This window comes from Cherax quadricarinatus, chromosome 81, assembly GCF_038502225.1.
Source record: "Cherax quadricarinatus isolate ZL_2023a chromosome 81, ASM3850222v1, whole genome shotgun sequence".
NCBI classification, from domain to species: Eukaryota; Metazoa; Arthropoda; class Malacostraca; order Decapoda; family Parastacidae; genus Cherax; species Cherax quadricarinatus.
In genome coordinates, this window is record NC_091372.1 from 4,086,854 (window position 1) to 4,113,503 (window position 26,650).

At 36.3% G+C, this 26,650-nt stretch overlaps 1 protein-coding gene across 15 annotated transcripts in view; it reads right to left on the reverse strand.

The window, feature by feature from the left end:
• Positions 1 to 26,650, reverse strand: part of LOC128699776 (probable phosphorylase b kinase regulatory subunit alpha) — a 353,571-nt gene that overhangs the window by 171,849 nt on the left and 155,072 nt on the right. For 10 of the 15 annotated variants that reach the window (XM_070102271.1, XM_070102268.1, XM_070102266.1 and 7 more), the window contains 4 exons: positions 23,980 to 24,083; positions 19,703 to 19,783; positions 15,548 to 15,577; positions 9,449 to 9,632 (listed from right to left, as the gene is read on the reverse strand). In XM_070102271.1, the coding sequence (XP_069958372.1) occupies positions 9,449 to 9,632; positions 15,548 to 15,577; positions 19,703 to 19,783; positions 23,980 to 24,083 (399 nt within the window). The remainder of the gene's footprint in view (positions 1 to 9,448; positions 9,633 to 15,547; positions 15,578 to 19,702; positions 19,784 to 23,979; positions 24,084 to 26,650) is intronic. The other 5 variants (XM_070102279.1, XM_070102274.1, XM_070102269.1 and 2 more) reach the window with 3 other exon arrangements.

The following is a 26,650-nucleotide window of genomic DNA, read 5'->3' on the forward strand; positions in this document are numbered from 1 at the left end:
AGCAGGGTAATATTTAGTGAAGGGATTCAGGGAAACCGGTTATTTTCATATAGTCGGACTTGAGTCTGGAAATGGGAAGTACAATGCCTGCACTTTAAAGGAGGGGTTTGGGATATTGGCAGTTTGGAGGGATATGTTGTGTATCTTTATATGTGTATGCTTCTAGACTGTTGTATTCTGAGCACCTCTGCAAAAACAGTGATAAAGTGTGAGTGTGGTGAAAGTGTTGAATGATGATGAAAGTATTTTCTTTTTGGGGATTTTCTTTCTTTTTTGGGTCACCCTGCCTCGGTGGGAGACGGCCGACTTGTTGAAAAAAAAAAAAAAAAATATATATATATAATACAGTACTATGTTAAATATAACTGAATTTGGAAAAAAGCAGTACAGAAGCAAAATAAACAAGCAGAGATATAACAAAATTTGTTCTGTACTTACCAATTCGTAGGAACGAGCAACTCAGTGGAAAAGTTTGAGAGTTCCAGCTTACACTTCACTTTACTACACATTCAAAATTGTTTTCATGTAATGCGTATCACTCCCAAACATCACTAGATATTCATTAACATTAAACTTGTATGTTATGTACAGGAGGTCACATCACCTAACAATACTGATACTAACTTCTTGTGATATTAGTTTCATCAGATAATTATTTAATACAATGGGAAGCACTAAACCCATAGAGATCATACAGTGTCTGGGAAATGGGATGTAATCAAGTTTCACCCAAGAAAAAAAAGAGCAGATATCCAAGTCTTTGGATCAAGAGTCCTTCACTCTTAACAAGGCACTCCCTCCCCATGATGCCTTGAAGGATGAGGTTTCCAAAACCTTGACTGTCCCACTTCCTTGTACGATACACACTCCACTGTGCACCTAAATGTAAGTTTTTTAGCAACATTCTACAACCAATGCAAAACAATTCTTCATGCAGGTTGCTATTCAATATTTGCTTACTTTAAAAATAACTATTTACAAGCCTTCCATTTAAGGCATTTCAAAAATACATGACAAAATTTGCAGGGTTAACTGATTCAAAATCAACGAAGATCACTGGTTACAGAACTGTCCATTATTGTTACAATCACAGTAGAACAATCTCATCTCTATCTACTACAATCACCAATACCAGTCACCCACTGCCCTTTATTAGTCTGTTAAATTAAGTGTTTATACTGTATACAACTAGTATTTATTTTACAACTGCAATAAACTCTTGTATAACAAACCCTCTTACAACATTTCAACACGCTGGTTGTCTCCCACTGAGGTAGGGTGACCCAAAAAAGACACACTTTCACCATCATTCACATATAATCACTGTCTTTGCAGAGGCGCACAGATATGACAGTTTAAATATTGCTCCAAATTGTAAATATTCTAAACTCCTCCTTTAAAGTGCAGGCATTGTACATTCCACATCCAGGACTCAAGTCCGCCTAACTGGTTTCCCTGAATCCCTTCATGAAATGTTACCCTGCTTACACTCCAACAGCTCATCAAGTCCCAAAAACCATTCATCTCCATTCACTCCTATCTAACATGCTCACACATGCCTGTTGTATGTCCAAGCCCCTTGCACACAAAACCTCTTTTACCCCCTCCATCCATCCTTTCTTAAGACAACCCCTGCCCCTCTTCCCCTCCACTACAGATTTATACACCCTCCAAGTCATCCTATTTTGCTCCATCCTCTCTAAATGACCGAACTACCTCAACAACCCCTCCTCAGACCTGTGACTAATACTTTTAGTAACTCCACACCTACTAATTTCCACACTACAAATACTCTGCTTAATATTTACACCACACATTGCCCTTAGACGCATCATCTCCACTGCCTCCAGCCTCCTCCTCGCTGCAGCATTTACAACCCAAGCTTCACACTAATATAAGTGTGTTGGTACCACCATACTTTCATACATTCCCTTCTTTGCCTCCATGGATAACGTTCTTTGGTTTTTTGCTCTTTCTGACAAGTATGTGAATAAGACACGACATCCAGTTTATGACATCTATTTAGAAGACGTTTCATCCACCAGGGATCAAACCTTTTCAAATAAATGCCTTAACCAACACATAATGCCTTATTCACATACCAAAATGCACCTCATGCTAGTGTTTTTTTTTTTTTTTGTCCCTAACAATATTTTATTACATGTAAACTACATGACCTGTATACTGCAGAAAAGAAATAAAGTATTTATATTTGTATACTTGGCATGTAATGTAAAACAATATTTTTGTGAACTGAAGAACAAATGAAAAAAATAGGGTTACATTTCAGACACCTCTAAATTTGCTAAACAAATTTTGCTAGGGAGGTCCTACCCATGATCACACATTCAATCATCCACAACTATTGCCAAACCAGTGTTTTAATTCTTTTATAAGAACCTGAATATTTCCTTTTTTGGGGGGATCATCTTAAACTGGTGGAAGCCAGCCAAGGTAATAAAAAATAATGAAGAAACAAAAAAAAAAAAACTGTAGGCTTACTGATCTGTGTTAGCCAGAATCATCTCTCAAGTGATCAATCTCCAATGTTAAGATGGCAAGTTATTATGAGTACCATACATAATAGTTCATCTTGTGACACAAGATGAACTTAATTTCACTTACTTCATCCTTTTGAAATATAATTTCATGCTTCCAGTAATGCTAAATATTTCTATAAATATTTTTTTATCACACCGGATGTTTCTCAATAAGATAAAGTGACCACAAAGAGGAAACACATTTATCATTCATTCAATAGCTATCATGCTGGAAGAACAGAGATATCACGATTCAATTTTATGGAATTATAAGCAGTTTTTATCACACTTCGTCTTGTAGAAATTTTAAATGTATACATAGCATAAAACATTCAACAGAAACAAGAATTATATAACAGTACCATTCAAATTTCAGCTTACAAACCATTTTATTTGAATGCTAAAGCTAATTTATACTTACAGTAATCCCAGCAGAACAACAGTTCACTTAGCAACAAGGGATACTTTAGAAATTATTTTGTTTAACAACACCCTGTTTCTCACTTAGATGTACTGGCTCATACCAAGAAGTCAACCATTAATGGTTAGTGTACCAGGAACTTCATCATATTTTTCTGGACTGAGGTGTACTGTATTTGTAATGTTTATTGCAGGAATCCCTCACATTTCTGATAAAACTAATTCTGAATCTTACAAACTACAGTGGACCCTCAGCTAACGATATTAATCTGTTCCTGAAAGCTCATCGTTGGCTGAAATTATCGTTAGCCGAATTAACTTTCCCCATAAGAAATAGTGGAAATCAACTTAATCCGTTCCTGACACCCCAAAGTATGAAAAAAAGAACAATTTTTACCACATGAAATATTAATTTTAATACACACAAACTGACACTTACCTTTATTGAAGATCTGGTGATGATTGATGGGATGGGAGGAGGGGAGAGTGTGGAAGTTGTTAATGTTTAGAAGGGGGAATCCCCTTCCATTAGGACTTGAGGTATCAAGTCCTTTTCCGGAGTTACTTCCCTTCTTCTTTTAATGCCACTAGGACCAGCTTGAGAGTCACTGCACCTCTGTCGCACAACATATCTGTCCATAGAGGCCTGTACCTCCCGTTCCTTTATGACTTTCCTAAAGTGGTTCACAACATTGTCATTGTAATAGTCACCAGCACGGTTTGCAATAGCTGTGCAAGGGTGATTTTCATCAAAAAAGGTTTGCACTTCAAGCCACTTTGCACACATTTCCTTAATCTTTGAGGAAGGCAACTTTTTCAATTTCTCTATACCCTCCTCCGAAGCAGTTTCCTCAGGTCTGGCCTCTTGCTGTTCAAGATGATCTTGCAGCTCATCAGTGGTTAGTTCTTCATTGTCCTCCTCCACCAACTCTTCCACATCCTCCCCACTAACCTCCAACCCCAAGGACTTCCCCAATGCCACATTTGATTCCACAACTGGCATACACTTCAGGGTTAGCCTCAAATCCTTCAAAATCCCTTTTGTCTACACATTCTGGCCACAGTTTCTTCCAAGCAGAGTTCAAGGTCCTCTTAGTCACTCCCTCCCAAGCCTTTCCTATAATGTTTACACAATTGAGGATGCTAAAGTGATCTCTCCAAAACTCTCTTAGAGTCAATCGAGTTTCTGTGGTCACTACAAAGCACTTTTGAAACACAGCTTTTGTGTAGAGTTTTTTGAAGTTTGAAATGACCTGCTGGTCCATGGGCTGCAGGAGAGGAGTGGTATTAGGAGGCAAAAACTTGACCCTAATGAAGCTCATGTCCCCAGAAAGTCGCTCTGCCAAGTCTGAAGGATGACCAGGAGCATCGTCTAATACCAGGTGGCACTTAAGGTCTAATTTATTTTCCAGAGGGTAATGTTTCACAGTGGGGGCAAATGCATGGTGTAACCAGTCATAGAAAAGGTCTCTAGTGACCCATGCCTTACTGTTTGCTCTCCACATCACACACAAATTAGCCTTGAGGACATTGTTTTTCCTGAACACTCTGGGAGCTTCAGAGTGATACACCAATAAAGGCTTCACTTTGCAATCACCACTAGCATTAGCACACATCAAGAGAGTAAGCCTGTCTTTCATAGGCTTATGTCCTGGGAGTACCTTTTCCTCCTGAGTAATGTAGGTCCTGTTTGGCATTTTCTTCCAAAACAGGCCTGTTTCATTGCAATTAAACACTTGTTCAGGTTTCAATTCTTCACTGCCTATGTAATCCTTCAATTCCTGCACATATTTTTCAGCCGCTTTTTGGTCCGAACTAGCAGCCTCACCATGCCTTATCACACTATGTATGTCACTACGAATCTTAAATCTCTCCAACCAACCTTTGCTGGCCTTAAATTCACTCAAATCACCCCTAGTTGCAGGCATTTTTCTAATTAAATCCTCATGCAACTTCCTAGCCTTTTCACATATGATCGCTTGAGAGATGCTATCTCCTGCTATCTGTTTTTCGTTTATCCACACCAATAACAGTCTCTCAACATCTTCTATCACTTGCGATCTCTTATTCGAAAAAAAAGTTGCGCCTTTTGCAAGAACAGCTTCCTTGATTGCCGTTTTCTTGGCCACAATAGTAGCGATGGTTGATTGAGGTTTGGTATACAACCTGGCCAGCTCTGAGACACACACTCCATTTTTGTACTTAGCAATTATCTCTTTCTTCATTTCCATAGTAATTCTCCCCTAGTTGCAGGCATTTTTCTAATTAAATCCTCATGCAACTTCCTAGCCTTTTCACATATGATCGCTTGAGAGATGCTATCTCCTGCTATCTGTTTTTCGTTTATCCACACCAATAACAGTCTCTCAACATCTTCTATCACTTGCGATCTCTTATTCGAAAAAAAAGTTGCGCCTTTTGCAAGAACAGCTTCCTTGATTGCCGTTTTCTTGGCCACAATAGTAGCGATGGTTGATTGAGGTTTGGTATACAACCTGGCCAGCTCTGAGACACGCACTCCATTTTCGTACTTAGCAATTATCTCTTTCTTCATTTCCATAGTAATTCTCACCCTTTTTCCTGCAGGGTTGGCACTAGAAGCTTTCTTGGGGCCCATGGTGACTTATTTTGCAGGTAAAATCACTAAAAACGCTGTGATAATATGAAATGTTCCGATTGTATGCGTGGATGTGACCGCACTCGCTGGCTTGTAAACACTGGCACCCACGGGACAACTGAGGCACGCTCAATTCACACGTGGATGCATCTCGAACAAATCGCGTTGGGAGAGTTTTTTAGCATTAGCTAAGGCAAAATTTTTGCGTTAAAATGTATCGTTGGCTGGATTTAACGTTAGCTGATGCCATCGTTAGCTGAGGGTCCACTGTACTGAATTCTAGTCCTAGTACATAAATTTAAGTATTCTGTAACAATTAAGTATGAGCTTTTTATTCCAACCATAAGGTAGTTGGAATTAAAATATTAGCAGTATGAGCAGGCTACCTGTTGAAATAAATGTTTCACTTTATCAGTAATTCCTAGCAATGTTTCATTTCTATCAGTAATCCCATGTGTGTGACATATACAAGGTGCTATCAAAAAGTTCCCAGACCACTGTGAAAAAATGTAGGTTTACCTAGCACCTAGTAAAAATTGTCTCCTTGGAAGGCTATACACTAATCCCAGCACCTCTGCCACTTCTCAAAACATTTCTAGAACTCATCTTTTCTATCATCTAGTGTGGCCTGTGATTTTGCTTGAATATTCTCCACTTCATTAAAGTATCGCCTCTTGAATGCCATTGTCATTTTGGGGAAGAGAAAGAAGTCACAGGGAAATAGATATGGTGGGGAATGACCACCATGTAGTTTCTGGCCAGAAAACAATGGTCTTTCTGGTCTTGAATCAGCAAGCAGAGCTCAACTTTCACAGCCTCATGCTCAAATTTTCAGTTAAAATGCTTTGATATGACCCATAAGAAATTTCCACAGTACCTGCAATGTTCTGGAAACTCTGATGACAATCTCTATGAAACATTTTCCTCGCTTTTTCAATGTAGGCAATTATTTTTGACAATGATGGACAATCAGTGCTCATCATCCTCAATTGATGTTCATCCTGCTTTGGAGAGAAACCATTCAAAACACTGTGTCTAACCCATTGCTTCATTGCCAAATTTCTACTTAAGCATTCTAAGAGTTCCACCAGCCATTTTAGTGAGCTTGAAACAGAATTTCACACAAATCTGCTGTTCTTTCTTTTAAAGAGTCCATTCTGTTATACAAAAAAAATGGCAACAATGCATTAACATGACAAAAAATGCCCATTTAACCTCAATGGAATGACTGACCAATGTCACCAAGCTACTTCATAAAGGAGTGTACTGAGTAGCATGAGCTGTGCTGCCACCATATTTCACCCAGACAGCACACAAAAATTTTAGCCCAGGAACTTTTTGAAAGCACCAAATATTTGTAGTGTGCAGTTTACAAAGACCATTGAACATTATTTAGTGGAGCAGGCATGTGTGAGCGTGTTAGATAGGATTGAATGGAGACGAACAGTTTTTGGGACCTGACAAGCTGTTGGAGTGTGAGTAGGGCAATATTTTGTGAAGAGGTTCAGGGAAACCGGTTAGCCAGACTTGAGTCCTGGAGGTGGGAAGTACGTCTATGCCTTAAAGGAGGGGTTCGGGATAATGGCTGTTTGGAGTTACATCTAAACTATCATGTCTGGGCACCTCTGCAAAGACAGTGACTATGTGTGAATGATGGTGAAAATGTAGAATGAAGGTGAAGGTGAAAGTGTTTCTTTCTTTTATTGCGTCACTCTGCTTCGGTGGGAGACAGCAAGTGTGTTAAAGAAAAAAATGAGGAAACAGGAGTTGTTCAACAGAATCTTGTATCTCCATACCTTAGTAAGGGATTACTGTGAGAATTAATGGATGTAATAACTGCCGCACAGCAGTCATTCAAAAGCTCACGGAACCACGTGTGAATTGAAATGAAGCCAATAATAACAATGAACACTCCAGAATTAATGTAAATTCCCAGCTGAAATGGTATAGCAAACACTCAAAAAACACTCACCCACTTGGTGTTCTGCCTTACCTACTGCACAGTGGTAAGAGAAAAACAATGTTAAACTTAAGACAAAAATACTAAAACAAGACAATTATAAAAGTAAAGTGCTATAATGAGTAAAAAAAAAAGGATTTGAAAAGGATAAGCTGGACTACAATAACAAATATAAAATGATAAAAGTCCCTAACTAAATTTTAATTTAAAATAAAAAACACAACTTAAGAGAGGGAAATAATCAGATAATCAAATATTATTCTGGTGGCATAAATGTGTGCCTACAGTTCTGGATCATGAATCAAATCAATTTATTATACAAATCTTTTTTTTTTTATAGTTCACAGCTACCTGGCATACTTTCATACAGGTATTGTGGATACCCTAGTCACCTAGTACATGTTAACCTGGATTTATATTTGTATTTACTAATAACCAGTCCTCTCACTCTCATACCAGGTTCCTTACAAATAAAATAAACATAACTGTTACAAAATTGTGTGACATTTCATACATTTTGAAAAGCTTCTAGGTATGCAAAGTATTTTGGGAAGACTAAAACCAGAACCAAAAACTACTTGACAAACAAACAGTATAACACACACAGACTTGAAGGTGTATTCAACAAATTTAGCTTCAACGATAAATATATTAAATGGGATCAAGTAAATCCACACCCTAGTAAAATATGCTGAAAAAAACAGTACGAGTAATACAAACTTAAACCAGACACAAGAGGATGAAGTCAATGGCACTAAAACATTGATTCACACTCGTACCATTAAGAAAAGAAGAGAAGATGAAAGTTGAGGATGACTAAAGGGAACATAAATCTGGGATAGAAGGAAGGATGGGTAGGAGTCATCCAGGAAGAGTTGGAGGGAGGGGTATGCTTAAAGTTTTAATTACTAAGGAAGTGAATATCCAACAGGCTTGTGTGAGCATGTTAGATTGGAATGAATGGAGACGAGAGGTTTTTATGGCTAGGCATGCTTTTGCAGCAAGAGCTAGGTAACATTTATGAAAGGGTTTAGGGAAAACCAGTTAGCCAGTGTTGAGTTCTGGTGGTAAGAAGTACAGTGCTTGCACTGGAAAAAAATGGTGGTGATGATGCAGTTCAGAGGGTCATCTGAGCAGCATTGTCAGCACACTTCTGGCAAGATAGCAATTAAATGAATGATGGTGAATGTGACTCTTCAAATGTTTCATCCTACCTCAGTGAGAGATGGCCAGTGTGTTAATTAAAAGAAAGATTCAAGTTAGAGAGATCCTCCTCCTACAGGTGAGGATGAAGAATCAATGAACATCTCAAAGGTCCTACACTTTTTCAAGAGCAAAGAGAAATACCAGTCAGGATGGGAAAAAATGAGATAAAACTGAATGAATCAAAGAGACAATGGAAGTAAAAAGCCACTGAAAGAAACTTCAAGAAGTGAGAAAAATGTTTTTTCTCATGTGCAAAATCAAGGGAAAAACCCCACATCCACTACTGGGTCCTTGCCTAAAGGAAATGGAGCTTAAATTGACAATTACAAAGAAATGAGTGAAATACTGAAGTCACAATGGGGCTCCATTTTGAGTGATATGTTAATCAGACTAAAAACGGACACACCTAATGAATTTTTTCACAAATGAGACCTAAAATTGCCAACAGAGAGAGAATAAGCACTGAAGACCAGACACTATGTGCATAACTCTGCTACTGTATTTTCTATTGAATTTATTATCCACCCACCTTCCTGTCCCCTTAAGGTGATATAGGTGTTTACTGTATAACTAGTAACCTAAAACTCAACTGCTTGGAAGATTTTTTTAATGTGCCAGTGCTGATCATTTTACAAATGCAAATTGTGAGTATCATACATGCAAACTGGTCATGTCAAGCTTAGTAAAGAAAGAAAAAACACTAACCTGTGTCTGATCATCGATTCCCACAAATCTTCTTTATCTGGGGATGGAGATCGCGAACGAGAGGAGAGCGGAGGGGTGACACGTGTTGGTGTGGTTGGAACCGATATTTCCAACAAAGGATGACCAAGCTCAGACGTAGGAGAGGTAACAGTTGAGTTACGGCGAGAGACAACTGGTGGTGGCTCTGTTGTGAGAGTGCAAAATAAATATTAAACACAAATATTTTCAATAAAATACACATGTATTCTACCAAATGTAAAAAGACTAATTTAATATCATGGATTTATGGGTACAATACATCCATTTCTCAATGATAATTCTCAAATTAGTCTGAAAAATTTGGCATTATGGTTATATACTGTGTGCAAAATCACTAAGGAATTAAATCTTTAAAATAATTTTTCATTATGTGATTGCTGTTAAGTAGCTCTTTGAATATACCTTAAATCAATTACCAATTACTGTACTGTACTTTCAAATAAATAATTAAATATCCATTTATCAAACTGCACTATTAAGGAGAGTAACAAAAAAAAAAAATTCAAAATGTACATAACTGTTACAAAATTAGGTAACATTTAATACATTCTGAAAAGCTTCTGATTATGTAGAGAATTTTGGGAAGACAAAACTAGAACTTAAAATTCCTTAATATTATATAGGTGATGTTAAGATTAATACAATAGTAAGTTTAATATAAGTCAGCTGTCTGAAGATAAGGTTATTAAATGTAATAACAAAATTCTGTATATTATAACAGTAATGTTAGAGATAGTAATACAAAACAGTATTGGGAATTTCAGTTAATGTATAATAATTACTGAGGGGGGGAGGGGTTGTAGTAGTGGTGACAACTGTTGTTTATGAATCTTGATTGGAATCCAGCTAAGAAGGTTGCAAAAGATATATCTGATACTGTACAATATTTACAGATGATCTACATAGATGTATGTCAAAAATTCAGGCTTATTTTAACTATTTTTGAAGTAGTTTGTTGCTGTGAAACTAGGGCCTAAGACACTGTATCCCTGGCACCACCATGTCAATAGGTCAAGTTGATAAAGTGTTAGTCACTAATAGTTACATACTGTGTCAGTCAATAAGGTAGAACTTCATGTGAGAGCATGGATTCTGATTCTATCATGTTCTAGTTTAAGCAACAGGATGTTGTGGTCTAATGTATTAAATCCAAGCATTTTCATTATGGTATCATTCACAGTTTTTACCTTGCATGAAACCAAACTGGCAAGGATTAAGAATGTTATGCTTAGTTATAAAAATGCATACATTTTTCTTAATGTGTCGGCAATCTCCCATTGAGGAAGGGTGACCCAAAAAGAAAGAAAAAAAAAACTTCCATCATCATTCAACACTTTCACCATCACTCATATATAATCACTGTCTTTGCAGAGGCGCTCAGATACGACAGTTTAGATGTCCCTCCAAACTGCCAATATCCCAAACCCCTCCTTCAAAGTGTAGGTAGTGTACTTCCCATTTTCAGGACTCTAAGTCTGGCTAACCAGTTTCCCTGAATCCCTTCACAAAATATTACCCTGCTCACACTCCAACAGCTCACCAGGTCCCAAAAACCATTTGTATCCATTCATTCCTATCTAACATACTCATGCACACTTCCTGGAATACATTTATGCATTATTTTCAAAAAATTTAGTCGATTCATTCTGGGTGTCTACTTCTGATTTCTACAGATCTATTGAACAATGTTGCAATGGTAGGTGACAGCACATTAGCAGCTCTCTAATACACATTTCTGCTTTTTAAAACATGTTTATTAATAAAGTTACCTCTGTAGGGAAAATAATAGAGCTTGGGCAATTATCCGTGAGGTAACCTCTAACTTGAGTAAGAAAGTTTTGGATTATGCTGGATAGATTTGATTTTGCAGTCAAGAAATTACAGTACAGCCTCTTCTCACTTAACAACGGAGTTCCAGTCCTAAGACCACATAGGTAAATGAATTCATTGCTAAGTGAGGAGCATACTATAATGGTAGTGGGTCTGTGGCAACTATCAGCTCTAATATACATTATTTAGGTATGCATACTGGTCGGAGAGCCCGTTGTAAGTCTGAGTCATCGGTAAACGAGTATGTCGCTAAGTGAGGAGAGGCTGTAGTATTTAAGTTAGTGATTCAGTGCTCTAGATGAGAGGTTCACTGGGTTTAGTTAGTATAATTTGTTTGGTCTTGCTGGATGGGTAAATTGTCTTCAGCCAGCTGCACTGGGAACACAACTTAATTCACCTCTGGAGGATAGAGCAAAACACACTACTTTATGAGTGGTTCCTCTCTAACATAGGAATATTTCAATGTTTGGTAAAAACTTGTTTAGGCCTAGTCATGGACCAAGCTGTGGGAGCATTGACCCCAGGAACACCCTCCAGGTACAGAGTTAAAGTGAAGGGCAAATAAATCCACAATACTTCAGAGAACTTTGAAACACAGTGGATGAAGTATATGTTCCCTGCAATATTTTGTTTACATCACCATACTCTCAAAATATTCCCCAAGTATTTGGTCTAAGTCCCTAATAACCTCTACAAGGAAAAAAAAAAAATGGGCTGAATAAAGTCAGAGAGATGATTCTCTTATACCACTTTCACTAGTGAAACTTGAGAGGTATTACACTAGTAATTAAGATCACTGCTAATTTGTATACAATATTTAAGGACTCAAGGTAGGCTGGATGGTCCATAATAAGAAATAATTACTCTAGGAAGCAATAAAGTTAAAAGTACCTTCCTCCCTTCCCATTATCATTATATTAAGGCAAAAGTTTACATTAAATTATTAGATCATTCCTCAGTTACTGATACCCTTATTACTACTGTATATCAAATTAGCATAAACTTAATTAAGTACTCTTAGCCCTAACAGTGCAGTCTGAATAGCTTACTATCTTTAAATAAATAATTTTCCTATCTTAAGTAAAAATATGCAATTTTTCAGAAGTAAAGTGTTAAGCTAATATTAATTCTATATGAAAATGGCTTCTCTCTGCATTGATAATTATGATATAAAGTAAGTTATCAAAGCTAATTTTAAAATAATTTTTATCAAGCCTAGTAACTAGTTAGAATAACCAACCACAATATACCAATATCAATGCTAAAATTTGTTATGTTACAAGCAGCAATTCAGCAGTCACACAATGTTCCAATACAATGTAATTAATATTTTACAGCCCCCAAAAAATGCATCACAAATCATAACACAACATAAAAGCAATACCAATCTCAAAGAGCTATATACAGAAAAATATATACAGAATAAAAAGTAAAAATATGAGTACAGTTGTAGTTTCATATGCAATGTACAAGAAAATATTCACAGAATATTATAAGATTATATTAGTAGCCCAAATCAGGGCAGAATATAATACAGCTGGGCAAGAATATACAGTGTTCATTACCCCCAGTACAGGCTAAGCCACGTTTACTGTTAATGAGAGTAACAGGTCAGCAAAGCAGATACTACATACAGCATGTGTATCACATACATGAGTTCCATATCTCTGTTGCGAATACATTAATACTGTAGTTAGCAGTGATCTTCACAGTGCTCAAGAAGGCAGAAAGGAAAACCTACAATGCTCAAGAAGCTGTTATTTATTGTCATTTTGTTATAGTACACATCTTACCTGCTGACATCAACAGAAGAAATAAGGTGGTCATCATGTCACATCAAACTCTAAGTATTAGCTTTCACCTTACATCAGACATTCCACAATTAAGAAATGCTCTGCTCCTCCCTAACAAAAGCAACTTTTGTCAATCAGCCTTAACAGGGCAAATGTTAATTTATTCACTTTACTGGCACTTTCCAACAAGTATGTTGATTTAGAACATCTGAATCATATAAATACATTTTTCCAAGAACTGGAAGCCATATTAAATAAAGAAGAACTATCTGTAAAAAAAAAAAAAAAGACTGAAAGGAGACTGAAGTCCTGCTGATCAATGGAATTTGTTGAAAAGAAAAAAAGGTACCCAGTAATATAATAAAGCATTCTTTACTTTAACTCAAGGAGATAATTCTTTAAATATTATTAAGAAGTTTAGTGTATCTTCCATGAATAACAACAGTTTAAACATGAGTTTCAAAGCTGCTAACTTCCCAGTACTGTCTACTGTGTCAGTGTACTTCAGATTAATCTTGAACACAGTACCGCCAAACAATCTATTTTATTATATGAAGTCAATGGAATGAGTGAATAACAGAGTTGCAATAGCTAATGAATTGAAAACCCTTACTTTCCATACAAGTTCTAGATTTTGTACAGTAAAAAAATTTGTTTCTATAGTATAGTACTTGTACACCTTACTGCATGAAGGGTTCCATGTAATTCCCTTTTTTACCAGATATTCAGATAGTGCCAGAAAACTTTTCCTGTACTGTATTCATTTGTAGCCTTTGTGTATCATCTAAAATCCATTAAAAAACTTGAAACTCATCCACCATCATACTTTTAATAGCTGTCTTGCTTGAAGTGCAGACTTCACAGTTCAAATGACCTTCTAAACTGCAACATCTTCACCCATCCTCCAAAGAGCCGGTCCTCTACTTCTCACCTCCAGGACTCCAGTTAACCAGTTTCACTGAATCCATTCATGTTACCCTGCTCACACCCCAAGAGAATATCATTCCTAAAATCACCTGTCTCCACTCACCCTGATCTAACACACACACACACACACACACACACACATTAACACACACACTAACACACACACTAACACGCATACACACACACACACTAACACACACATTAGCACACACGCACACACTAACATGCACACACTAACATGCACACACTAACACACACACACACTCACTCACACACACACACACACACACACACACTCACTCACTCACACACACACACTCACACTCACACTCACACTCACACACACACACACACACACACACACACACACACACACACACACACACACACACACACACTTGCTGGTTAAAACTCCCCTAGGATAACCCTTACAGGGTGACCGTAATAATAAACACTTTCACCATTATTCACACTATCCTTGTCTTGCCAGAGGCTGGCAGATATGACAGTTCAGATGTCCCTCCATCTTATTATAAGGATTAATTTAACATTTTGTAACTCCAAAGGTAAGAACTACTGTACTGCAACTCTATACAGAAGCATTATTATTACAGTGGACCCCCGGTTAACGATATTTTTTCACTCCAGAAATATGTTCAGGTGCCAGTACTGACCGAATTTGTTCCCATAAGGAATATTGTGAAGTAGATTAGTCCATTTCAGACCCCCAAACATACACGTACAAACGCACTTACATAAATACTCTTACATAATTGGTCGCATTCGGAGGTGATCATTATGCGGGGGTCCACTGTATTTACAAAGTAGAGCACTATCTAGTTAGAAGGCCAAGTAACTTTTTAAGTAGTCAATCTATGGGGTCAATTTCCAACCAGCTTTATCAGTGATATGAAAAATATGTTACATATATGGTACCATAATACATATTACTGTACCTTTGAATTTGAAATAAGTAATAAACAGACAATAAAACTGAGATGGGAAATCACCCACATATTAATATGCGAGACTTGTAGTGCCGGGCCTTGGCGGACTACTCGGAAAGAAGATGCATAATAATGTGTTACATAATATACAAATATCAATTTGTATGTTCAACATATAGTATGATACATAAAGTGTGAAAATGTGCAGCCATGGTATGAATAAAATGTTTTTTATATGGTCTGTGTTGGTACGAGTGGTTACAAAGTCAGTTTGCAGCTGCATTGCAGTGATGAACTAACACCTCAGGATGGTATACATACTAAAGTGTGGTATATACAGCAGTATATTTCATCTTTTATTATATAGTATATACTCTGCATACCTCTATTATTGGCTGCATTATTATTATAATCAAAAAAGAAGCGCTAAGCCACAAGGGCTTATTATTGGCTGCATAACAAGAACTTCTACAATATCTTTCTAAGTCCGACAAGCTCCTGCTTACAAGTCTCTCACCTTATTATTAGTATTAGGTACAAAACTAACTTGGAATATGTTATACCTAATGAAAATCCAAGTGATGATCCAACCCCTTATGGAAAGAAAAAATTAGACAGACATAATGTAAGACTATTTATTTAGTACTTAACCCAATTGCTTTCTGTCACTCTATAATATAGTGGATCATGCATAATATACATTTCCACAGAAAGGTTTAACCCTTTCAGGGTCAAAAGGCCCTCTCACAGACTTGTTCTCAGGGTCAGCCAAATTAAAAAAAAAAAAAAAAAAAAAAAAAACTTATGAAAAGATAGAGACTCTTTTCCCAATCATAATGACGCCAAAAGTATGAAATTTGATGGAAAACTTACAGAATTATGCTCTCGCAAAGTTAGCGGTACCGACCATGTTTACACATCAGCGATTTTGCCCACTTTGAGCCCTATTTTCGGCCAATTCCAGTGTACTTGTCAACAAAAATCATAACTATTTCGCTAGAACTCCATTTTTTCTATCGAATGAGCATAAGAAACCACCCATTTACCCATTTCAACTATCCAATACAGTGGTCAGAATTTAGCAATCTTGCCAATTTCAAACAAATTTCAAAAGATGCCAATTTCCGAATAGGGTCCAGAATAAACAAGAAAGACATTCCTGGCACTAAAATAACATTTCCTCTGTTCATTAGTCACGTCCCCATGCCCCTCTTACACACTTTTGCTTTCCACATTGAATTTTTATTCACACAAAAAAATAGAAGATTTACTGTTATGCAGACTACTGCATTGGTGTAGAAATGGTATAAATATTATCAGTGCACTTGTGAATGAATATTAGACTCACCAGTTGATGTGTATTGGACGCATAGCATGATTTGTTTACTTCTGAACTTGGGTAAAAATCGAACATTTCTGCTACTTTGAGCGCAATTTCAAGGTAGTTTTCTTTGTAAAACCAGTCAAAATCATCTCAATTTCTGTAATATGTCTTCCATTCTATAAAATGAGACCAGGGAAACTAGAATACAACAATAAATACCATACGAAAATACAGTGCAAATTCGCTGTTATAATCCAAAAACACGGTCAAAGTTTTTTTTTCTCATTACGCACTGTGTGCTGCAGGATTTTTTTTATACCGTGCACACTGACCACATAGACCCATTCTTTCATATGTAGGCCTACCAGCTTTCTCTCACTAGATTTGAGGGCGCTAGAATTTAGGCGTACTAGTACGTCAAAAACCCTGGTGTGTAAGCCGTACTACTACGGCCGAAACCCTGAAAGGGTTAATATTCACTTTACTAGTGAAATAAATAATATTAACCTTATTTAAGCTCTACAGCATAACTATTTCTAGCAATGATTGTCAATCTTCTTTTAATATTAGCATTATGGAATAACAAGAACTTTCAAATAATGCACAGAACCTAAATACTGAATGCAGCATTGTGTCAGTTCAACGCTGATTGTAGTACTGTGTTACAGTTCAACACTGAGTGTAGTACTGTGTCATAGTTCAACTAACATATCAAAAAATAAAACCTGGAATGTAAATAACATCCATCAAATAAATGTTTATTGTTATACTGCATCGAGTGTTTCCCACCAAGGAAGGATTTTCAACCTACCTGCACACACAGAAAAATTACTCTCAATGAATAATATAGTTTATGTTAAAGTATAAATGAGATTATTACCAAAATATTTTACTGGTCATTTTCAGATTTATTACTAAATAAAAGATTTTCAATATCAAAATTTAAATTTCAAAAAATTCTTTCCAACCTCTGATATTTTTATGCTAGTGTTTGAAGCCTCAAAATAGAAATAAATTTTCAAAGCAAATAGGTTAGCATCTCCAAAAATTTTGATAATAGGCTGGCATATTTTACTGTAATTTACCTAAACTATCACAAGAACTAATATGAATAAATAAAAAAGTAATAACACTGAATTTCTTTAAGGGAGAACAGTACAATGTTTAACTTGAGTCAGCCAGTAAAGCACTAACATGGTAGTAGCAGTAGTAAGGCTTAACCAAATAAAAATATGAAACGTGTAGTACTGTAGTAGGGTATAAAGTGAGAAGACAGTTTGGTCAGGGAAACTATCACTGTTTGGATAAAGCTTCCTGAAGTCAAACATCTCAATAAATATCCTAGTATTAACATGTTTTTTATATACATACTAGTCAGTATTTAAACCCATCTTTTACTGTATAAATGATAGGTTTAAATATTTAAAAGTTGTTTGAAATTATCAACAATTTGGAGGAAACTTTACACATTACAGTTCAGGGCAGAACAAATCGTCTAAAACTGTCACTAAATTGTGGGTTAAAAGTGAATAGTTCCCAACAGTATTGTGACCTGTATTCTTTGGCAGAGACAAACATTGCAAAGCTAACAAGTAGACATGAAAGAGAAAATTGCAAAGAGTAACTTTATTGAGAAGTATTGCATGTGGAAGAGGACACCACTGACTGGAGAAGTCTGTTCCACAGGTAAAATGTCTCAGTAATGCTTCTCACTACATGTGTCTTTTTCCTCTGTATTCTTTGGGGTTTGAAATATGTGGGAAGGAGTCTGCATGCTGCCATTCCCTCCATACATGTTCTAGAAGAAACAGCGTGTATAATATATACAAGGAGCTGCTGGAAAACATAAGACATCTAATGTATATAAGGAACTAGAAGAAACAAGACATCTAATGTATATAAGGAACTAGAAGAAACAAGACATCTAATGTATATAAGGAACTAGAAGAAACAAGACATCTAATGTATATAAGGAACTAGAAGAAACAAGACATCTAATGTATATTAAGAACTAGAAGAAACAAAACATCTTATGTATATAAGGAACTAGAAGAAACAAGACATCTAATGTATATTAGGAACTAGAAGAAACAAGACATCTAATGTATATTAGGAACTAGAAGAAACAAGACATCTAATATGTATAAGGAACTAGAAGAAACAAGACATCTAATGTATATAAGGAATTAGAAGAAACAAGACATCTAATGTATATAAGGAACTAGAAGAAACAAGACAATGTATATAAGGAATTAGAAGAAACAAGACATCTAATATATATAAGGAACTAGAAGAAATAAGATATCTAATGTATATAAGGAGCTAAAAGAAACATGATATCTAATGTGTATAAGGAACTAGAAGAAACAAGATCTCTAATATACTTAAGAAACTCCTAGAACAAGACATCTCATACTGCAAACAAGGAACCACTTAAACAAGACATCTAATGTAAATATAGAACTACAACAAACATAAAATCAAATATGTATAAGGAATTCCTAGAAGAAACAAGGCAGCTAACATATATAGAGGTATCAGACATTTTTTCATTAATTTCATTAATTTTTTCCTTAAAAATATTTTTGTAACAATACAAAAAATTGAATACAGTAACAGTTATAATCACTGACAACAAAGACTTCCTGCTACTGAGAAATGCACATTAACAATTAATCAAAACAATAATGGCACATCATATTCACATATGCAGAAGATTCCTGGTGACGTCTTACATTACTAATGTGCTACTGTACAATTCAACAATGCAACTGTACATTGGTAACAGAAAGACAGTAAAGAACCCATTATCTATACAACTTTTCAAGTATCAGATAAGTAAAAGGTACTTGATAAAGCTTCAAGTGAATGAAACAACTGTTTAAATAACAGGTACAGTACTTGATACAGACCCAAGTGAGTGAAACAGAAAGTAAAAGGTACTTGACACAGCCCAAGTAAATGAAACAATGTATAAGCAAATGGCTCTTTGCTATGTCTTTCTATTATGTGCCATTTGCTGGCTTTTATCCATTATTTCATATGCAGTAAACCCTTTATTTAACTGGCTAAAAGCAAGGAGCAGGTGGCCAGGAAAGGCAATTGTGGTGGATAAGGACAATTCAGTAACCAACAGGCTCTCTCCATTATCTTCAAATCAAATGAGCCAGCAGATTTTCTCCTAGATTTCTGAGGTGCATTAAATTGAGGGTTTACTGTACAGTTATACAACTTGACCCTAACACTGCTTTTTTTTTTTTTTTTTTTTGTTAAAGAAAGCTTACACATGACAAAGCCTAAGAACATGAATGACTCCCTTCTCAATATCATTACTGCAAACGATGGTCACTAACAAGAATAAAGCACATGAATGCTATCCCGGTGTATCACAAACCTTCAATGGAGGGATATCTCGAAAGATGACGAGACAGTAGTTTTGCTTGAAGTCCCCGATGACCACAGAAATTTTGCCCATCTGCTGGGTCACGAACATATTTCTATTCCTTACTGACTTAAAAATCTTTAAAAAGTACATTGTACCTCGATTTTAAACTTTCTCTTATCACATTTATACTTCACAAAAAACTTCATATATATCCAATACACTGCATGGGGTTCTTAACCCTTTTACGATTACAGACTCCCCGATATATCCCCATATTTCCTTCGCCAGACTGCTGAAATTATCATCATCACAAGTCCTATTAGGTACTTGTAAGACTTCAAAAGATGTCAATAGGTTGTTTTAGGAGCCTAGCAACCTCAGTCCATACTGGTAATAGTGACAGTTATTCTAATCTAGCAACCCTTTCACTTTTTACATTGATCAGAGTTGAAGTCCCATACCCCCAAGGGGTATGGATACCCCTGGTTAAGAACCCCTGCTATACAGCATTTATACTGCCAGTGCAGTATAAATGTTTTCTCAATCTTTGTTTCCTCACAATGATATGTCGCTCAATTATTTCAACAAGCTTAATGTCTACTGCCCTCCTTTTCTATGTTTAACAAGAGATGTTTTGTAATAACTCTGACTAGTGCAAAGAGAAAAATCAAACTGCAGACTTGTGTAATAAAATGTTTAAAATTACTATAATTACCTAACATTTAAAATATGTTTATATGCTAACACTATGATAAGAATCTGGTATGAATTTCTATGTTTTTCAAGCAGAAAAAAAAGACCAAATATTTTCATTTTAAAAACCAGCCATCTCCCACCAAGGCAGGGTGACCCAAAAAAGAAGAAACACTTTCACCATCACTCACTCCATCACCATCTTGCCAGAGTCATACTGATCTTACAACTCGGATGCCCCTCCAAACTGCAGTATCTCCACCCCTCGTCAGACTGCAGGCATTACACTAACCAGTTTTCCCGAATACCTTCATAGATATTACCTTGCTGTAAAATTGTACATGCTTATTGTACGAGACCTTACTATAACTAAAGCATGCATATATGTGAACTTTTTATAACAGTTTCTTGTAGCAAATACATCAGTTTGCATCACCATGCTTTTGGTAAGACAATGAATAAGAGTGAAAGTTATTCATTTTTTGGGTCAACCTAATCAGGTGCAAGATGGCTGGTGCACTAAGAACATCATAATAATAATACTGACAAATATTACATTTGGTTATGTCTATATTTTGTCAGATACAAAGGTAAAGAGACTGACTGCCATCACTCACTATCTCAGGTCAATGAAGTTCATCTAGAGTTCTTTGCCAAATATTGTCCTCAGATTGCTAGTAGAAGCCCAAAGATGTGACTAACTTTCCCTTCAGTTAAACAATTTGTTGTATCAGATTATTCTCAGGTCAAATGGTGACCTGTATATAGACTAGGTCAAGAGGTTAGATATCCAATTTTTGACTTCGAGAAATAAAAATTACATCACTGAAATCCTTGTAATGAACCAATTCCAAAAACGTTCGGTGTAATAGGTATATGATGCTTATTACCCATGTTAAGATGCTTCAAAGAAGGGCTTATTGTTATGACCTCAAAATGACCTAAGTCATAATGCTTGACATATAGGTCAACAGAATAAGTTTTGTGCATACAGATCACTGCAGTATGAGTTCCAAGAGTTTTTCAAATCCCAGAGCCCAGCCTTGGGCCAGGCTCATCTGGTGTATATATACTATTCCATCACACAGAATGAACTGTTGGTGAATGCGTCACTGTTCTACTTAATGAACTATGAACACATGTGCCACACCATTCCTCACTTTGGAAGGAATATTTCTAATCATCATTATCTAGAATCAACTTGAGTTCTAGAAGATAATTAAAAAAAATAAAGAAAAATGTTTACCAAGTGTTTTTAATATAATGGCCATCTCCTAGTGAAGTAGGGTGCCCGACCCCCCAAAAAGAGAGAATACATTCACTGATATTCATTCAATTGCTGTCTTGCCAGAGGCATGCGAACATCATAGCTCATACAGCCATCCGAACTGCATCATCTTCACCCCTCCTTCAGAATGCAGGTACTGTACCTCTCACTTCAAAGACTCAAATCTGGTTAACCATTTTTCCTGAATTCCTTTATAAATGTTACCTGGCTCACATTGCAACAGAATCTCAAGCCATAAAATCCACTTGCCTCCAAATATTTTCAGAAAATGGACTTTATCAATTGGCTAGTATTGCTATGCCAGTGATGTATTTAAATCTATTATTTTCTGCTACTTAAAAAAAAAAAATTTTTTTTAATACATATGAATTTTGTTTTTGCCTAGCTACACAGATTACCATCAAACATTCAAGTGAACCAGTAAACTGTGTAGGCTAACAACCTCATGGCAAAAAATAAATAGGTAATATTAAAAGTACGTATACTGCTATTAAAACTACCCAAATTAACATTTATTACTGGTGACTAATGCAGGCTGACACCTAACAAATAATGCAATGTAAAATACTAAATCTAGTGAGTAAACACATTTGTCACTGAGGAGAGTATAGAATTAAACTTTCAGTTTGATATAAGGGTGAATGTTTGTGCTTCATAATACAAAATAAACCATGTAAATAGAAGGGAAAAACCAACATGGGGAGAAACTAAAAGAAAAGAATGGTTTGCTGGTATATTTCACCTTCTAGCTGAAGTCCTTTTCAGCAGATCATATCTGCTGAAGAGAACCTCAACACGTCAAAATATACACACAACCATTTTTCATTTTCTCCCAAAGGTAAAAATGTTGCAAAAAGGTGATAACTCTGCTTATAATTAGACATCTTAAAATTTTCAATACCTGTAGATTGTATATTTTTATATACAAGGATGATGAATGAATGTTTCTCTAAGTTTCTTGATGAAAGGAGTAATGATTAATGAATTATAGTTCAGAATAATCAATAATTCATAAAATGAACAAGAATTCAACTTTGGTTCAATATACAAAAAAAAAAAAAAAAAAAAATTAACTCAGATTTTAGGGCTTACAAAGATGATATTTTTGCATTTCTGTATAAAGGTCCACTCCCAAATATCTGAACACATTCACTTCCTCCATACTCCTTCCCTCCAATCTGATAAACAATCTCATATAACCTAATCTGTTTGTTTCCCATATCACCATGTTCTTACCTATGTTCACTTTCAACTTCTTTCCTTTACATGCCCTCTGAAATTCGTCCACTAACCTTCACAATTTCTCTTCAGAATCTCTCAAAAGCACAGTGTCAACAGCAAAAAGTACCTGCAACAACTCCCATTTTGTATCAGATTCAGCATGTATTTTAACCCCACACCTCTTCCCAACATCCTAGCATTCACTTCTTTTACAACCCCATCTATAAAGACGTTAAACAACCATGGTGACATCATGCATTCCTCTCTAAGGCTTACTTTTACTGGAAGGTAATCTCCCTCTCTCCTACCATCCTAACCTGAGCCTCATTATCCTCATAAAAACTCTAACAGAATTTAGTAACCTACCACATCTGCTATATTGCTTCCTTATCCACCTTATCATATGCCTTTTCTAAATCCATGAAAGCAACAAAAACTTCACCTAAATACCGTTCACTTATATGCTTCAATGTAAACACTTGATCTACACATCCCCTACCTCTTCTAAAGCTTCTTTGTTCATCTCCTATCCTGACTCTCTCTTGTCTCCCTTCCCTTAATACAAAGGAACTATGTTTGCTCACTGCCAATCCCTAGGTACCTTCCCCTCTCTCAAACATTTATTGAATAGTAACATTAACCACACCAAAACTATATCCCCACCTGATTTTAGCATTTCTGTCATGACCCCATCAATTCCGGCTGCATTATCCCCTTTCATTTTACCCACAGCCTCACGCACCTCCACCACCCTCACATCTGGCTCTCCCTCACCCCTAAAGGATGTTATATCTCCCTGGCCAATGAATGAAATCACATACATGTATACATATAAATATAATTAACTGTTGCATAGATTTCATATCCCAGGCCTAATAAAATTATATAAAAACTCTTTTACAAGAATTTCTTATATACAGCAGTACACATAAAATAAAATGTAAACTTAGTTTGCAACATTTAGGAGGAGATTTTACTAAATGAAACTGGCATGTAATTTATCTTATCAAAATCAATTTAAAACAAAATTTCTATCATAACTGAAACTGCAAAAGTCACTCAAAAAATGTTCATTCTTACGTACCTCTTTCATCATCAACAAACAGGGAACGTGATTTGCGAATTGTTCCTCTCAGCGCTACTGAGATCTTGCGGCGGGCTGGATCCCTAGTAGTTCTTTGGCTGAACCTAAATAATAAGAATAATAATAATAATCAAGCTGGATGTCCTGGTTTTAAGTGAAACAAAGCTGAAGGAGACAAGAGAGTTTCAGTATGGAGAAATAAATGGGATTAGGTCAGGGGTTTCAAAGAGTTAGAGCTAAAGAAGGAGTAGCAATAATGTTGAAGGATACATTATGGCAGGAAAAGAGGGAATATAAATGTATAAATTCAAGGATTATGTGGAGTAAAATAAGGGTTGGATGTGAAAAGTGGGTTATAATAAGTGTTTATACACCTGGAGAAGAGAGAAGTGTAGAGGAGAGAGAGATTTTAGGAAATGTTGAGTGAGTGTATGGGGAGTTTTGAACCAAATGAGAGAGTACTTGTGGTTGGGGATCTTAATACTAAAGTGGGTAAAAATGTTGTGGAGGTAGTAAATAAATTTGGGGTGCCAGGGGTAAATGAAAATGGGGAGCCTTTAATTGAGCTATATATAGAAAAAGGTTTGATAATAAGTAATACATATTTTATGAAAAAGAGGAGACACACGATCGAAGTGTGTAAGTGGAAGATGAGTATTAATAAAGGGGATATAAATAAGGTGTTGAGGATATCTCTCCAAGAGAGAACCCACAGTAATGGATTCAAATTAGACGAGTTTAGATTTAGAAAGGATATAGGAAAGTATTGGTTTGGAAATAGGGTAGTTGATTAGTGGAACAGTCTGCCTAGCAGGTTTATTGAGGCTAAAACCTTGGGTAGCTTCAAATTTAGGTTGGACAAATACACGAGTGAGAGGGGTTGGATTTGAGTGGGATTTGCACGTGAGTTAATAGAATTATCAAAGCTTACTGCTTGGGCAGAATTGAAAATTGGGTTGGGCAAATATTCTGTTAGTGGGATGGATTGTGAAGGACCTGTCTAGTATGGGCCAACAGGCCTGCTGCAGTGTTCCTCCTTTCTTATGTTCTTAAGTATTCAAGGTATGATATAGAATGTAATGAAAGTACAGTGGACCCTCAGTTAACGATGCCATCGGATGGCGATAAAATCAGATACCGATATGATTTGCGTCAAAATATTGGCTTGGCTAACGATAAAAAACTCAGTTAAGGACATTCGTCCAGAACATGGGGCCATTCTTTACAAGTCCGTGCAGACAATTCCACGCATACATGCGATACATTTTGTATTATTTCATTGTTTTCAGTGCTTGTAACTGCTAAATAAGCCACCATGGGCCCAAAGAAAGCTTCTAGTGCCAGCCCTGTGGTAAAGGGGGTAAGAAATACTATTAAACTGAAGAAAGAGATCATCACAAAATATGAAAGTGGAGTGTGTGTCTCCGAGTTGGCCAGGTTACATAACAAACCCCATTAAACCATCGCTACTATCTTGGCCAAGGAAAAGGCAATCAAGGAAGCTGTTGTTGCAAATGGTGCAAATATACTTACAAAACAGAGATCGCAAATACTACTCGAAGATGTGGAGAGACTGTCGTTAGTGTGGCTTAACGAGAAACAATTATCTGAGAAACAATTAACCCCAGAGGATTAGCCACCCAGGATAACCCAAGAAAGTCAGTGCATCATCGAGGACTGTCTAACTTATTTCCATTTGGGTCCTTAATCTTGTCCCCCAGGATGCAACCCACACCAGTCGACTAACACCCAGGTGAACAGGAAAAAATGCCTGGAACTAGTGTTCATGTTGGTGAATTTAAGGCCAGCAAAGGTTGGTTTGAGAGATTTAAGAATCATAGTGGCATACACAGTGTGATAAGGCATGGCAAAGCAAAAAATTCCAACCCCAACAAGTGTTCAAGTGTGACAAAACAGGCCTGTTCTGGAAGAAACTGCCAAACAAAACCTACACTACTCAGGAGGAAAAGGCACTCCCAGGACACAAGCCTATGAAAGACAGGCTAACTCTCATGTTTTGTTGTAATGCTAGTGGGGATTGCAAAGTGAAGCCTTTACTCATGTATCACTCTGAAAATCCCTGAGTGTTCAAGAAAAACAGTCTCTCATCAATCATCAATACTCTTCAACAAAGGTAAGTGTCACTTTAGTATTTATTTATGTATTTATTCTGCATGTCTCATTGTTTTCTGTGTAGGGAAATGTATATTTCATGTAAAATAATTATTTCTTTTTTAATACTTTTGGGTGTCTGGAATAGATTAATTGGATTTCCATTATTTCTCATGGGGAAAATTAATTCGGATAACAATAAAATTGGTTAAGGACAAGCTCCCTGGAACGGATTAATATCATTAACTGACAGTCCACTGTAGTTTGTTAGATTATGTATTGGTGGAAGTTAGGGTGAGAAATAAGCAACTATTGGCAAAAGGTGGGCTAATGCAAGTATGAGTAGTAGTGGGGTTGAAGAGGGTTGGGATAGTTTTAAAAATGCAGTATTAGAAAGTGGGGCAGAAATTTATGGCTATAGGAGGATGGGTGCAGGAGGAAAGAGGAGCGACTCGTGGAATGAAGTAAAGGGTGTGATAAAAGAGAAAAAGGTAGCATATGAGAGGTTTTTACAAAACAGAAGTGTTATAAGAAGAGCAAAGTATATGGAGAGTAAAAG